The sequence below is a fragment of the Branchiostoma belcheri genome, unplaced genomic scaffold (assembly GCF_001625305.1).
Source record: "Branchiostoma belcheri isolate BF01 breed outbred unplaced genomic scaffold, Haploidv18h27 scaffold14, whole genome shotgun sequence".
Classification (NCBI taxonomy): Eukaryota; Metazoa; Chordata; class Leptocardii; order Amphioxiformes; family Branchiostomatidae; genus Branchiostoma; species Branchiostoma belcheri.
The window spans coordinates 1097579-1113379 of NW_017802824.1; the positions used below are offsets into that span (position 1 = coordinate 1097579).

A 15801-nucleotide genomic window follows, 5' to 3' on the forward strand; every position below is an offset into this window, starting at 1 on the left:
ATTGTTTATGTACTGTGTATTTGTTGTATGTATTTTTATGTGTATCCAGGATTACCTGAAAGCATGGCCTGAGCTGTAATTACTGGTAAAACAAATAAACTGAACTGAACTGACTTTTTCCCAGTGTAAAAGGATCTTCTACCTCATTTATAATGGTGCAAGTTAGAGATTGCTCACCTTTGTGGTAGAACTTGTAGCGTATGTAACAGCGAGCAGACTTGTCCAGCGTGTCCTGACCAGGCAGGAGGGCACAGTGTAGGGGGAACCAGACATCCGACACAGACACACACAACTCACATGTCTTCGTCATGGACGAGTCATCTGTGGCATGTCAAGAATCGCAGGTCATCCATGGCAGGGCTCGAAATACTGGGTGCATGTGCACCTTAGTGCACCCAAATGTGGAGCTGTGCACCCAATTTTTTTCTGTGGGTGCACCAGTGCACCCAAATATATTTGTAGGTTTACGTATGTAAAGATGTTAAATGTACAGTAGAAATCTGTAGAATACAGCAAATTCTCAACATCTAAGAATTGTTGTTAGTAGCACTTTTCTTTAGAAAAGTTTTTGCTGACATTCCTCTGTAATTCTATTTTTATATGGTGCACCCAAAAACTTTTTTGTGCACCCATTTTTTAGGTTGGGTGCACCAGTGCACCTACATGTATTACCCTGGCATGTCTTTCCTTTGCAACATATTTTTGTATGTAATTTTGAGACCATGGTTGTGCTATTATGAGAAGAAAAAGAAGGTTGTACTATGCCAGGTAGAATTTTAACCAGTATTTGGCCACACCAATTTTTTTGTTCTCAGATTCGCCCTCTTAATTTTGTTCTGATATCGGATATGAAAAAAAAAAAAAGTCGGGCTCTGAAACAACTCCAAAATGCTCATACATGTATGTTGGCCCCAATAGATGAAAGAAAAAAAAACATTTCAGGCTCTGAATCGACTCCAAAATGCTCATATTTTGGTTCTCGGATTGATAACAGGTAACTCAACAGTTAAAGGAAAAGTTTGAAATTAAATGTTTGAATTATGAACCAATCATGTATATGCTGATTTCATCCTATCATAGCATTTGGAGCTATCATAGGATACCTAGGTCTGTTTTCATTTTTTTTATTTTCTTTATTTTCTTTTTATTTCTTTACTTTTTTTCGCCCAGTCGATTCATGTTTTATCTGAAAAAGTCCGAGAACCAACAAATCAAATTGGAATTGCCTTATTATAATAAGTTATCATCAGGATTCAGATGATTTTGGACCAATGTACCATCCATCCACAGGTCCTCCCCATCATCCTCTGGGCACCAACCCATGGTCCTCCCAGCATGCACCACTCTCTCCCTGTCATCAGCATGGGCAAACTTGATGGACAGCTCGGCTCCGCCCACCACGCGCTGTAAGCCGTCTGATTGGTCGGATGGGTCTTCGAGACTGCCGTGCTTGTTATCCTCACCTCTTTCCCAGCCAAGGGGAGGACGGGTGATGGGATACCACCCATGTAATCCTGAGGTAGAAAAAGAAGTAGAAAAGAAACAAGAAAAGTAACATTTGCAAAGCAAGTGCCTGCTGTTTACCTTCACATGTCCTATCCCAAGAAACTTCTGCGCTGTTTATTCTTACTCAAAAACACATGACCAGCCCCTCCAACTTTGTGTTGCTCCAAAATGTAACCCAACAACACAGGGTGCCTGCTATAGTATTAGTTGCCATGGTGACAGACGTCTGGTCCAGGCCACTGACTTAATTTGTTTGGAGAAGAAGAAGAAACTGAGCAAAAAATGTTTCCCTTCTGCAAAGGTAAATATAACAATCAAGTGCAAGTGATGTCACTTCTCACAAAAAGACTTCTAAAGCAATTTCAGGGCAGCAAAACTAGATTTTCAAAGTCCATTTTCTGGTCATTCTTTTAAGGTGGTAAGTTGAATCAATCTTATTCCATAGCAAACTGATATCTGTGAGGCGAAAATGTGATGTCTCTAACAGAAAATGTTTAAGTTATTTTATATCATAGGGCACTTCTTAACTTATCGTTATTATGATTTGCAGTTCTGCACCCACTTGTTGATTTACTACTGTTTATGGTTTGCAGTGTTGCAACCTCTTTTTGTAACGTTTTTTTGTTACATTAATCATCCATGACCTCTGACCTCTCCCCGTTCACTAAAGTTTAGTTTTCAGTTAATGTTGTGTGCGTTATGTTATTTTTTTTTATTAAGACACACCTTTTGTTATGTTGGTTTTACTTTCATGTACATTTGTTTTGTTCTGTTCTGTACATTTGTTTCATTGTAATTTTGCGACTCCAGGAAGAATAGATTTCATGTAAATCTAATGGAGATCGAATAAACAAACAAACAAACAAAAACAAACAAAACTTCTAGCTACATTGTATTTATGATCATGAGCAGTACTCCAAAATAAAGAGATGCCTCACATAGTCACACTCAAACACTTTGAGTATGAAATGGTGATGAAATTGTGCTAAGAAATGGCAGTTAATGTCAATGTCAGTTATGTACAGAAGGCTCTTGTTATTCTGTTCATCTGCTATCCTATATACTAGTATCTGCTTATAATTTTGATAATCATTGGGCCACACCAATTTAATTTGTTGGTTCTCTGATTCTCCTCTTCATTTTTTTTTTTGATTTGCAAAAAAAAAAAGATTCTGGTTCTGAATCAACTAAAAATGCTCATATTTTGCCCCCAACAGTTGAGGAAAGTCCTTTAAATTTCTTCCTAGTTTTTTTCACAGTTTTTCCATCTATCAATGCACTTGTTTGATTAAAAGTTTAAAATTCATCCTTTAAATACTAACCCACCCTTTTGTGTTGACTTCATGGCTCCTGCTGTATCATTTAGGGCTATATTATTTATATTAATAGGATGTCTAGACCTGTTTTTATCTATCTTTTTTGCCCTGTCGCTTCATATTTTTCTTAAAAAAATGAAAATTAACAAACAAATTAAATTGGTGTGGCCTTATTGTACAAAAAAACACAAGAAACATTACAGACAACAGCAGGCCCTTTTTATCCCATACCTGTCCTGTTGGTCAGTAGGGCTGCCAGTGGCAGGGTTGTGGTCCCCAGTAGAACGTCCCCTGTACTGTGGAACAGCCGTCTGCCAACCACATGTGACTCCTTAGGTCCAACATCGACATACTGGCCCTCCAAGTCTAGCAACAACCAAAACAGGCAAGGGTGACTAAATGCATTTGACAAGAAAAGTTGAATACACAAAAATTATAGTAATTTTTACAGTACACTACAGTACATGTACCTGTAACTACACGGCTCGAAATATGTATGTGCACCTTAGTGCACCCAAATTTGGAGCTGTGCACCCAATTTTTTTTGTGGGTGCACCAGTGCACCCAAATATTTTCATAGGTTCATGTATGTAAAATGTATACATTAGTAGTATGTAGCATATTCTTATTAATAATAACATCTAACTAAGAAAAATTATAAAATCATTTAGTACTACACACTTAGTACTTTTCTTTAGAAATGAATAATTAGTTTTGCTGACATTCTTCTTATTTTATTTTATATGGTGCACCCAAAAATTTTTTTGTGCACCTGCACCTATTCCCAAAAATGAATTTCGAGCCCTGGTAACTGTAACTACTTTTTACTCCTTGTACTGAGAAATCTATATATTTGTACATATCTACCAACCCTTACACGAAATGTGTTCTAGATGTTCTACAACCCCACCCTCAACAGGGAGGGGGGCTATGGGTATGTTCTCTGGCACTCCAAGCCGTAAGAACAGCTCTGTTCTGAAACAACAGGAGCTACATTGTAGCTACACTGCGCACTGATTGGTTAATCATGAATGACATCATATCCTCTACCATATACATGTAAAGTACAAGACCAAACATAGTATCTAGAGTTTGGTGAAGTGGTTTACAACCCTCTTATTGTGTGTGTTTTACCTACGGAGTGTTTTTTTTTGGTGTGGTCTAGTTTCGGTGTCTGCCACACCCTGACATGGGCGTTTTGCATTGGGTTTCGTGGGGAGGGCGGCTTCAAGGCGTGACTCCAGCACTGCCCCATAACTTATAATATGACAAATGTAGGATGATCCAATAGGTGCGCAGTCTAGAAAGAAGACTATTTTGACCCATTTCCATTAACCTTTGTCACACTTTGTCTAGATTTTGTTTCCCATGGGACTATAAAAAATTGTCACTCCAACTGTATTAATAATAATGCCCGTAGCCAGGATTTTGAATGGGGGGGGGGGTTCTTCCCACTGCTTGAGGGACCAGTGAGTGTTGAAGGCGCGAGGTTCCTTGGGGGGTCCGGGGGGTATGATCCCCTGGGAAATTTTGAAAAATGAATCTTCTGAAATGGCATTTCCTGCGTTTTTGAGAGGATTTCAAAGAAAAAATTAGAGATAACTTTTTATTCAATGACAAAGTACTAGGCAGTTTTATACGATTTCTGCCCCGCTGGTGATACGAATCAGTCCATCTAAAGAAAAATCTTGGACCTTTAGATGAAAAGTGGACCAAAAAGTGGACCAAAAAGTGGACCTTTGAGCCTTGTGAACCCCCCAAACCCCTCCTGGCTACGGGCATGATAATAGTTTGATCTGTTCTGTTTATCCTGAGATCTCACCAGTGTTACTGACAAAAGGTAGTGGATGCTACATGTACCTGAAACGTCTGACCGTTCCCAGAATCATATCCAGTTCCTTGAGTACCTGTTTTTTTGGCATATCTTATCACCTGGATGTCTAACCTTCATTGACGTGACTGTTTTCTAGGTACATTTGTAATGTCAGAAAGGCACATTTGATTTTTTTTAATTCCATCTGCTACTTGAATGTGTGTTGACAGCATGACTCAAAAAGTTGTAAATGTACACATGTACAATGTATGTGTGAAAATTGGTTTGTGGGTAGTTGTTGGCATCCTTCCATCTGGGTAAAAGTTGGCAAAAATACGGGCACATTCGAAAATGGGCCCCCTAGCAGTTTTCTTTGGTAATGCAGCTGAATGTCCAATTGGTTTGTTTATTTGTTGGTTTGTTTATTTCACCAGATGAAACATAGGTGTCCTTCCGTCTGGGCAAAAAAGAAGGGCACATTTGAATATGGGCCCCCTGCTGTTTTTTTTTTGGTAATGCAGTTGGACATCCAATCTATGTTTGTTTGTTTGTTTATTTATTTCACCAGATGAAACATATCGTCTACTGGCATTTTTAAATATGCCCTGTACATGTACATCTTGCAGTCAAGATTTTGGGATATACATGTACTGTAGATTTAGGCCCCCTAGTTTCATTCGGCTTACCTGATCTGCCCCCTGGCATCTGGTGCCAGAACTGCAGCATGACCTCTCCTGTCTCCAGCAGCTCGGCCAGACACGCCCCGTCCCTCAGCCCCTGGGGGTCCGTCCACACCAGGGGGCAGGGGAAGTCCAGGTGATACTGGAACTCTGGGGCAAACGTGCGCGCTACTGTTCTCGTCACACGCTGGTCCTTAGTTCAGGAGAGAAAAGTACTATATTTATGTTTACCGAAGGAAAACATATTGTTTTTACTCAGTTTCTTCCTCCTCCTCTTCTGTTTCAAACACTAACCTCTGACCTGGCCAATGACATGATTTGTTGACGTCTGTCACCATGGTGACTGGTGTTGGGTTACATAATGTTGCAATTTCATAGCCTGCTCTACGCCTGTCACCATATACTTGTAGTACATGTACATGTATGTGAATGTGTTTGAGTAAAAATTAACAGGGCAGACCATGTCCGAAGGTAAAGATTAATGCATTTGCTTTGCAAATGTTACTTCTCTAGTTATAATTATTATTGTCTAGTACATTCATGCATCTCTACTATCCTTTACCCTTTTTTACATTTCAAAGGTACCTTTACTCCAAAAGTTGTTGAGTGTTCACAAAAGCAACCAAAATATTCATTTATATAATTTAAGATTTTAATCTAATAACAGAAAACATACCACAGTACACAAATTTAAAGCAACATATCTGGTTCTTTGTTCATAAGTAGAATTCATAGAATCTGCTAAGACACAAGAAACTGACAAATGTTACTGCAGCTAAAGTAGTAAAATGTTGGACTTTATTTTGAAGTTCAATGTTTTACTATGATTACTACCAACACAGATGAACTTTCATGATGTTACTGCTAAACTACCGACTTAGTTGCACATCGTTACTTCTGCAAGCAGCTACCCACCTCTTGTGACAGGAAGGACACTGTGACTTTACAGTACACGTTCACCCCTACTTCAGCTGGGTACTCCATGTCAGCGTACTGTTGGCTCAGAGACAGCGCAGCTGCCTTCAACCCTGCTGCTCTCAACAACCCAACACTCAGGCAAACCTAAACCAAAAAACAAACAGCAAAAAGCGAACATTTCTTTACCGCGCCATTAATCTATGGAGCACCCTGCCACCCAGTATCAAAACACTGACCAGTCCACATCAATTCAAAAAGGCCATCCACCAGTTGTACATAAGCTAAGTTATATATATTAAGTTAAGTCATGATCATTTTGTTTAACCTGTATATAATTTGTGATGATTATCTATGTTCATTCTCTTTTAATTTTGCTATCAGTATGTTTATATGTTTATATGTTTTGAACCCTGGAAGATTAGCCATGGACTAAAGGGTATCAAAATAAAAATATAAACGAACCTGTGGGCTGGACAGCAGACCGTCGTGCTGTCCTACTGTGCTGTCCACATGGACAGCTGCCGTTCTGTAGTTCAAGCTGACGTCCAGGAGGCCGCTGTCCTGTAGCTTGGCCAGCTGTTCTGCTGTGTGAGGCTGGTCGTCGCTGGGTACAGCCGTGAGAGGGAGGGCGTATGTCTGGACGCTGGTCTCCCCTCGCTTGTGCATGGTGACCATACCACATAGCTTAGCCAGGGGGAGGGTGGCCTGGTTATAAGGTCAGGGCAATATAGTCAGAAAAAATATTTTATGGCATCCATATCTGGCATACCATAAAACTTCAAGATATAATATTGTTAAACACTATATTAAAGGTACATGTTTAAGAGGCAACTTGAGTTTTTTTTAAATTTCTTTCCCTTTAAAATTAGTTACATGTACCTTTACAATAGATTAAATTCTTCTTGGTCTTTCGCCAGTACATGCAACTCCCAAAAAGTTTACATGGACCAGTGCAGGTTAAATGCCAGGTAGACATCAGAAATACCTGCATTATATATATGTCAGGTGGTATTTCGATCCCTGTAAGGCAAAACCTACCTTTGCAATAATCTGGTCCCTGATGTTTGGATAGTAGTATCTGCACCACACTTCAAAAGGAATCCCTCCAGCACCCCCTCCCACCCCCGCACAGGCAGTGAGCAGTTCCCGCTGGACGGGGGTGCCCTGGGGCAGCTGCAGGCGGTGCCTGCTGGTGTGGTGGAGCGTCGGGTCAGGCACGCACAGGGTGGTCACCGTTCTGTGGGGCTTCAGGCTGATCATGGCTGCAGCAAATGTCAAGAAACAGACAAGATGATTTGATTTAGGTTTCGAAAGACTTTTTTTCTCAGTTGACCTGCCTAAAGCAACAAGTAGGTTGCCCATGAATGTTATTACAGGCTACCATCAAAACCAGCTGTTCACTGTATTTTAGGAGGCTAGCCACCTGTAAAGGGGTCTTTTACATGCTGGCAAAGTCGGGACACAGTGTATTTCAGAAACCATAAACTGGGACACTGTAAGCTTTAAAAAGGTCACTTTGTATGGAAAAAAGATAACTTGTGCTGTCATCTCCAAAAAGTCTCGCACAGAAAACATGACTTGCATGCATATGGGGAGAGTGTGAAAGGGGTATTGCAAATGAGCTGTATATACAAAAATTAATGTAGTTAGAGTAATACATTTGATTCAATGCCTATTCTATTCACAAGACTAATCTTAATGAAAATGTAAAGCTGGAAAATTGGCTCAGTGACACTTCAAAAATTCAGAAGCAGAAATGTTGCAGTTGCAAAATATGTTGATTTATGTTAAGATATTACCTGGTAAGACTTGTATGCCAAATACTTTACTGCAGTACCATCTTCTGCCACAAGGTGGCACCTACCATGTCTAACAGCAGGCCCTCCACCCTGGACGGTTTGTTGCTGGGCTGGGAAGTGATACTGCACGAAGCAGTCGGCCTCTCCCCACACGGCTGTCTCAAACTGGGACAGACCGCGTACCCCCTCCACCACCACCTCAAACACGTGCTCCGTCTGGTCAGGTGGTACTACTGGTTCTGAGGAACCAGAGATGGGACCGTGTTCTGACCTGAAGTTAAGAAAATGTACGGTTTTATTAGTGGCAAATGTACAGATCTTGGCACATTGGTGACACCAAATTTGTCTGTGTCCTCAACAGTGTTTGGACACATGTATCAACGATTAGCTGAAAGGTCCAGTGGGCATCACTCCACCATACAGTACAGGGAGGGAAGTTGTGTAAAGTGCCTTTCCCAATTAAGGGCGCAACGGACCTCTTGGTCCTGAGCCGAACGCTCTCATTATGCCACACAATGCCACACAGCTGCCTATACACAATATATGTGTTGGAGACATACTTTAAGTTAAGCATGATGTTAAAAACCATATCACACTTCTCAACAAGAGATATACTACAGACTGTAAGCACAGTCCACAGCTTAACACCTATGATCATCAGAGTCTGACCTGTGGTGTAGATAGTGTTGAGGTCTGTCAGGTAAGATCACATCATCCCTGTCCAGTTTAACTCTCTGTAGTTCTGTCACCTGGAAGGTACAACATGGAGTATCACTATCAGAATTCAGAACTCTACATTTCGTAGGGAAAAGACTTGTTCCCAATGGCATCAAATGTAATTTCTGGGTCGCAAACAAAACAAAATATTTTGGATGAGGAAACCTGACTGATATTGACTGATATCTGCTGCCATTTCTTAAATTAGTGTAAATCATTCTTCATTCAGTGAACAAGAAATATACAAGAACTCCAGGTCATGCCAGCCAATAATGACCGAGCATGCAGGACAGCATTAACAATGACAACAACTATGACATACATGTACACAGATGACATTTAAATTGATCAAACTTGGTGACAAGAGGTTTAAAATCTGGGATTAACTATATATTAATTGGACATTATTTAAAAAAAAGCATCTGTATTACTGTAGTAATTATTTTCAATAAAAGAATAGCATTACAAAGAGTATATTGCATGATTTGTGTTGTTTGGCTTATTGCACTGTATAGGTCAGCGGCTATTGCCCGACATGAATTACTGTTATTGCATGGCGTGTACGAGGTAAAACTATAATCACAGAACATCTACATCCCAACACGGTTCACTTTCATCATCATTTCATACAGAGAAGACAGAGTCATGATGAAGTTACCTGTTGTACTGCTCCCATTGCCAGCAGGACCTTCAGTTCCCCATACTGTACCCCCGTGAAGGGGTCCACTATGGGCATGTAGCCGTCCACAGACACCACTGGATAGCGCGACTTCAGCAGGGCCTGGGTGATGCGCTTGTCTCGGAACGACATGTACAGGCTGTGGAGCGGCAGCTTCACCATTCCCACAAGGACGTCGTTTTGCGCCGCCGTCTTCTTGTCCCAGACCTGGAATAGAATATTGTTGTCATATCTTGGCCCTAACCTGCCTCAACCGAGTTCAAAACCGCTTACAAATAGTGCTGTGTATAAACCCACATTTAGGTTCAGGTCCGGATTCAAGTCAAGAGGTTTAGGTACTCGTAACTCCGGACCTAAACCCATGGCATACTGCAATTCCTGATTTTTTCACTGTACTGTTATGTTTACTGTTTTTACTGTCACTTTTTTACCATGAACTTATCGGTACAGTTACAATGTAACAAATAATTCCTGGACATTTTTTTTCCTGCAACTGTAGCCACCGTGAATATAATAGTTCCGTGAACATGTCCATTTTTCTCAGACCGTGAACTTTTGCTACAGTGAACATAAAGTGAATTACAGTATACAAAACTGCATGTTGGCAACCTTGCAATGTTGTTTGGGCAAAACTTTGGCCATATGACATGGAGGCCGACACTTGACGATGCCCTATGGCAATGTTTTCTTCATTTTACAGCACAGATTTTGCAATCTATGGAAGGTTTTAGGTGGTTAGGAAAGAAAAGGGGTACCGGTATGTGACATGGTTTTCTTGTAATAAGTCTGGAATTGGTTCTTGACTTTTAGTGCCTCTTCAGTTTTTTTCTGTTTTGCAAAAAAAAAAAATGATTCTGGTTCTGAATCAACTAAAAATGCTCATATTTGGTGCCCAACGGTTGAGGAAAGAACTTTTCTTCCTAGTTGCAGTTTTTCCATCTATGAATGCAGTGGTTTGATTGAAAGTTCAAAATTCTTTGCTTGAATACTAGTATTGTGTTGACTTCATGGCTCCTATCGTGGCATTTGGGGATATAATAGGATGTCAAGACCTGTTTTTATTAATTTTTTTTGGTCTGTCGCTTCATATTTTTTCTGAAAAAATCAGAGAAACAACAGTTACTAATTATATTGGTGTGGCCTAAGTAAAAAAAAATAATAACCTCGATGATCATGAAGTTGTTTCTCATGCGCTCCAGCAGAGCGGGGGTGAGCAAAACGGGTCCAGATTGGTAGAAGTCAAAGCGGGGGTCGTTGGTTCCCCAGCAGACGTTAGAGCGGATGGTTTCATCACACCAGAACATCCGACACACCAGGTACGGGTTACGTACGGACAGGTCACGGCCAGCGGGGAATCCTGGAACAAAGTTTGGAAGGCGTTAGGCCACATCAATTTAATGTCTTGGTTAACGGATTTGCCTGCTTCATTTTTTTTCTGATTTGCAAATTAGGAAAAAAAATGTTGCGTTTCCTCTTTCAGTCAATAGGTAGGGATTTTTTCAATTATTTTTTAAAAGACTTTGTTGATCTCTAGAGTTCCAACTGTGACAGTTTAAGTTAACAAAATAAAACTTGCAATTTTCAATGTCAGTGTTGGAAAACTGATTGTGCAACATTTCATCACTCAGGTGTCAGATCGTGGAGGTAGAAACCAATTCTCAATAAACCATTTCATCATCATCATCACGAAAAGGTAGATCAGCTCAAAATATGTATGTCCCTTACAGGGGTCCACACACACAAAAAAAAAGGCTAGGGCCGACAGTTTTTTTCTAGGGTCGGTCAGGAAACACAACATTTTTTCCTAGGCCATATCTTAGTTTCGCATAAGAAAATTTGATGTCCCTAAACCAAAAAAGGGAACAACATCAATTCCAAAGTCCACATCTGGTACTAGTATTCCAATTTTCGAAAGTGGTGAACTAGGCACAGGTGAAACGTGTTTAAATTATTCTAAGGAACTTTTGGAAGCCCATGTGACAACCAAACCGGCTGTAACCGCTAGTTATTGCACAGGCCAGAACACCCATATCGAACATTATTGGGGCCCAGGTATGATATAAAAGTCAGTATGCAAGATACAGACTGTGTACCTGATATAACTGGCCCCACTTTGGGCACTGGTTGAGGAGGTGGGTACGGATCTCTGTTGCCCCTGCTAGCGAAGGAGGGAATCCCCTTCTGCGTGATGTTACGGCCTTCTGTGACGAGTAGCAGCATGTGCAAAGCCTGGGCCTCCTAGTGAAGACAAATATGTGCAAGGTGCATTTATTAAGCTACAAGCTTCCCTTGTACATATTAAAAATGAATCACTGTAATGTGTCTCTGCCTCTGTCAACTAGTATAACATCCCTTTCAACTAGTATAACATTTTGTAAGTATACAGTGGCAGTAGTATTGATGACATCAAATGAATGTCACTGAACCCCCATGTGCAACTAGAATGAAAGAGGGTCCTTTCATAGCCGATGATGTATGTATATTGCATGGGGCTTGAAATACATTGTACTTTTTCTGCAGGTGACATTGAATGTACCTGTACCTCCAAGAATTTCAAAAAGTATGGAAATCATACCAAAAAGAAAAACTGTCCAGAAACCATTGTCATTTCTCTTGTAAACTTCATAGACCAATGAAAATCCCACATACAATGTACACTTACATGTATCAGAAACATCAGAAATACCTGCACAGCTCCAATTTTAGCTACCCTAACCTGCATATACCCAGTACATGGACCAGTGCAGGTTAGGTGCAGGTAAACATCAGAAATACCTGCACAGCTCCAATTTTACCTGCACTAACCTGCATATACCCAGTACATGGACCAGTGCAGGTTATGTGAAGGTAGACATCAGAAATACCTGCACAGCTCCAATTTTACCTGCACTAACCTGCATATACCCAGTACATGGACCATTGCAGGTTATGTGAAGGTAGACATCAGAAATACCTGCACAGCTCCAATTTTACCTGCACTAACCTACATATACCCAGTACATGGACCAGTGCAGGTTAGGTGCAGGTAGAAATCAGAAATACCTGCATACATGTAGTTCCAATTTTACCTACCCTAACCTGCATTATGCAGGTAGTATTTTGAGTTAAGTACTTCTATGTACTGACGTCCCCTCTCTACCTGTCTTCAGCAGCAAATACTGTATGTGACAAAGAGTGCCATACCTCATAATTCCCAGTCACCCCAGTTTGACCATGTCCAGAGGTTGAAGGAGGAAGGGGAGGCTTTACAGATGAAGAAGACTCAGAAGGCGTTGTCTGACCAACAGTTGCTCGGACAGGTGGCTGGTCAGCTGTATGCACAGCTGCTTTCTCACCTGTTCACGAACAAAGGAAATATCTCACAGGTTAAATAAAAACATATATAATATAAATAAATAAATAAGTAAGCTATCCTGTCCTATGATAATTTTCTTTTTTAATGCCCACGATCATGATGATTATTCTCAGACTGGTACACTCATTAACACCTGAGTGAAGTGAGGAAAGTCGTAATGCCTTAGAGTCCCAAGGGCACAAGATTGGTGACATGGCAGGATTCGAAGCCGGGACCTCTTGGTTCTAAGCCGAATACTCTGCCGTTATGCCACACTATAATATTTAACTTCAACAAACTACTGCTCTGTTTATTCATACTCAAACACATTCATATATATGGTGATTAGCCCCTCCAACTCTGTCCTGCAACTTGCTACATAATGTAATCCAACACAATAGAACGTCTGCTACATTACGAGCTACATGTAGCAGACGTCTGGTCCAGGTCATTGACCTTTTTTTTTGTTTGGAGAAGAAGAAGAAGAAACAGAGAAAACAATGTTTTCCTTATGTGAAGGTAAACATAATAATTATTATACATGACATGAATAATCTGTAATGAACCTATTTGTGTGATTTTCTTTAGGTTACAAAGAAGAGTGACACACCTTTCTCTACTATGTCTTGAACAGCTCTTTGCACAGCTGTCACTGGTTTGTGTTTTGGCTGAGGAATGGGTACGACCTTTGACCCCTTCAGCTCGGCTAACTTGGTCTTGGCCAAAGCTGAGGGAAAGTCTTTACTGTCAGAGGCCAACTCAACAGACACCTGAAAAGGTAAAAGATAATATATTATAATTAATTATACTAGAAAGGTAACATAAGCAAATGCTTAGGAGTACATTACCTTCACATGGTCTTTCCTAACAAACTACTGCTCTGTTCATTCTTACTCAAACACATTCATATACTTGTATATGGTGACCAGCCCCTCCAGCTCTGGCCTGCTACATAATGTAACTCAACACCACAGGGTATCTGGTACAGTACCCATTACCATGGTGACAGACCTCTGATCCAGGTCATTGACCTTTATATTTGATGGAGAAACAGAAGAAACAGAGCAAAGACAATGTTTCCTTCTGTGAAAGGAGACATAACAAGGAATGCAATAAAAATCATCACCATGGCGACGATTCAATGAATATTATTAAAACTGAATAATGTTTAGAAAAATATCTAGAATTCGGGCAGCGCTCCGCTATTAGTAAAATTAGAATCAGTGCCCCTTAGAAATCGAAAAAGGGCGATAAATGAAACTACCTGTGTTGCAGAGGATATGTAAATATTGCTCCTCAAATGCAGTGAAAGATGAAATTTATTTCAAAACAAAAGACGAATTTCAATTTAGGCTACGAGTAGGAGGTGGGGAAGAGTTGAGTAGGGCTACGAGTGGATGGCTTTACCACATTTCACGACATGGCAGGGAAAGCAGGAGAAACACAAGGGAAAACAATTCTTTACATTGATATAACTATAGTATGAAGTGACAACAGTTAGATAGCTATCCCCTACATGTACATTATTGGTTAGGATTTTTAATTGCATAATGCAAACTGTTGATTTTCAAGATAAAAAGAATGCTGGAGCAGAAAAGCTTGACATACATTGTACATGTACCTAGTACCAAAACACTTGAATGCCGCTGAGTTCAGACTGTCAATATGGCATGACTTTGTCTTTTCTTTTCTTTCTTTCTAACGTCAAAGGAGTAATGACTCCGGCAACCACCTAGGTCCTACTCCCTCAAGCATGTCCAATAATGTCTTCAGACCGTTCATTGTTATGACTCCCATCTTAAGCTGTGTCATACATGTAAGTCTTCTGCTATCCCCACGAAGGTACACTCGTCCTCCCTCTCCTCTCTTGATTCCCTTCTCTTCAAGTCTCGTCATTGACCAAGTAGTTGGACCGTTGTGCCTTGACAGACAGTTCTTCTGGATTATATCCACAACATCGAGTTAACCCAATGAAGTCCCAACAGCCAATCAGCAAGACTAATAGTGGAAAGCTGCATGCCTTTTGGTTGCTTGCTCTGCATGCCATTCTGATAACTCATGCCCAAATATGGTAACACACTGCTATAGTACATTTTCTATAACACAGCCAAAGAGCTTAAATCAAACCATTCTAAAAGCCTGTATCACAAAAATGGAAAAAAAGCCTGGGGCATTTGCCCACTCTACCTTCATGCCAAATTTCATGTTATTATTGTTTTGGCCCAAAAATGAAGGAGTTGAATCAATCAAATGGCAGGAGAAGGAGGAGGAGAAACCATAAAAATGTATTTATGTATTTGTCTTTTGGTCAATTTTTGTGTCCCTATTTAAGATTTGTCATAAAATATGTGGCTTGTAAACTAGGCTAAGAATGCTTCTGTTCTTTCACGATGCCGTCGTTGCGAGGCAACAGCCCTAAACATACAAAAAATATTCAATCAAAACCTGTAACAAGCTGCGTGTCCGGGTGGAATTAGACCGCTGTTGCGCCACTACGGAGAAAACTGCTACTTTCTCTGCTGTCCAGGTCACCCTACATCTGTATATGAACTAACGGTAACATTTCTGGAAAATCCTCTGATAAGGGAAATATGGTGATATTTTAGCCTGTTGTATCTTATTGTTATCGATATCGTTGATGTGTTAACATTCTATCATGACGATAAAAGCTGATGGCTAAAATCTCTTTGTTGCTGCTTATGCAGCTACTAGTGCCATGTGTGGATGCAGGTAGCTGGCAGAGCTGCCGTGAAGTGTCCGTAGCGAAGTGTGGTGTAGGTGACAGCCGTAGTGATGGCCGTGAGTACCGGTATGACATTGGAGCGTACCGGTACAAGTGGACCAAATACCCGTATGAAGTAACCAGCTACAAAGGGCCCTTTGTCTCTGTCCCTTTGTTTCAGGCTTATCAATCCTGTCAGATCTGCTCAAAAGAAACAAGGCCTGACCAGGGGGGTCCCACTCAGAACCCTTCACCATACACGATAACCAATATCATGATCGTTGGGAACAACGTCGGCAAGCTTGGCACTGACAAGG

General features: G+C 40.6%; 2 protein-coding genes across 2 annotated transcripts in view; both read right to left on the minus strand.

Annotated features, from left to right (window-relative positions):
* Positions 1-10642, minus strand: part of LOC109464673 (C2 domain-containing protein 3-like) — a 35041-nt gene extending 24399 nt beyond the window's left edge. The window contains exons 1-11 of the mRNA XM_019761713.1: positions 10592-10642; positions 9408-9635; positions 8702-8781; positions 8098-8303; positions 7272-7495; positions 6696-6938; positions 6231-6377; positions 5322-5508; positions 3054-3188; positions 1278-1514; positions 178-321 (exon numbers count right to left, since the gene is read on the minus strand). Coding sequence (XP_019617272.1) covers positions 178-321; positions 1278-1514; positions 3054-3188; positions 5322-5508; positions 6231-6377; positions 6696-6938; positions 7272-7495; positions 8098-8303; positions 8702-8781; positions 9408-9635; positions 10592-10618 — 1858 coding nt within the window. The 5' untranslated portion in view covers positions 10619-10642. The remainder of the gene's footprint in view (positions 1-177; positions 322-1277; positions 1515-3053; positions 3189-5321; positions 5509-6230; positions 6378-6695; positions 6939-7271; positions 7496-8097; positions 8304-8701; positions 8782-9407; positions 9636-10591) is intronic.
* Positions 10643-13346: 2704 nt separating this feature from the next.
* The window catches only part of LOC109464508 (C2 domain-containing protein 3-like), a 17029-nt gene continuing 14574 nt past the window's right edge, over positions 13347-15801 (minus strand). The window contains exon 6 of the mRNA XM_019761515.1: positions 13347-13532. Coding sequence (XP_019617074.1) covers positions 13347-13532 — 186 coding nt within the window. The remainder of the gene's footprint in view (positions 13533-15801) is intronic.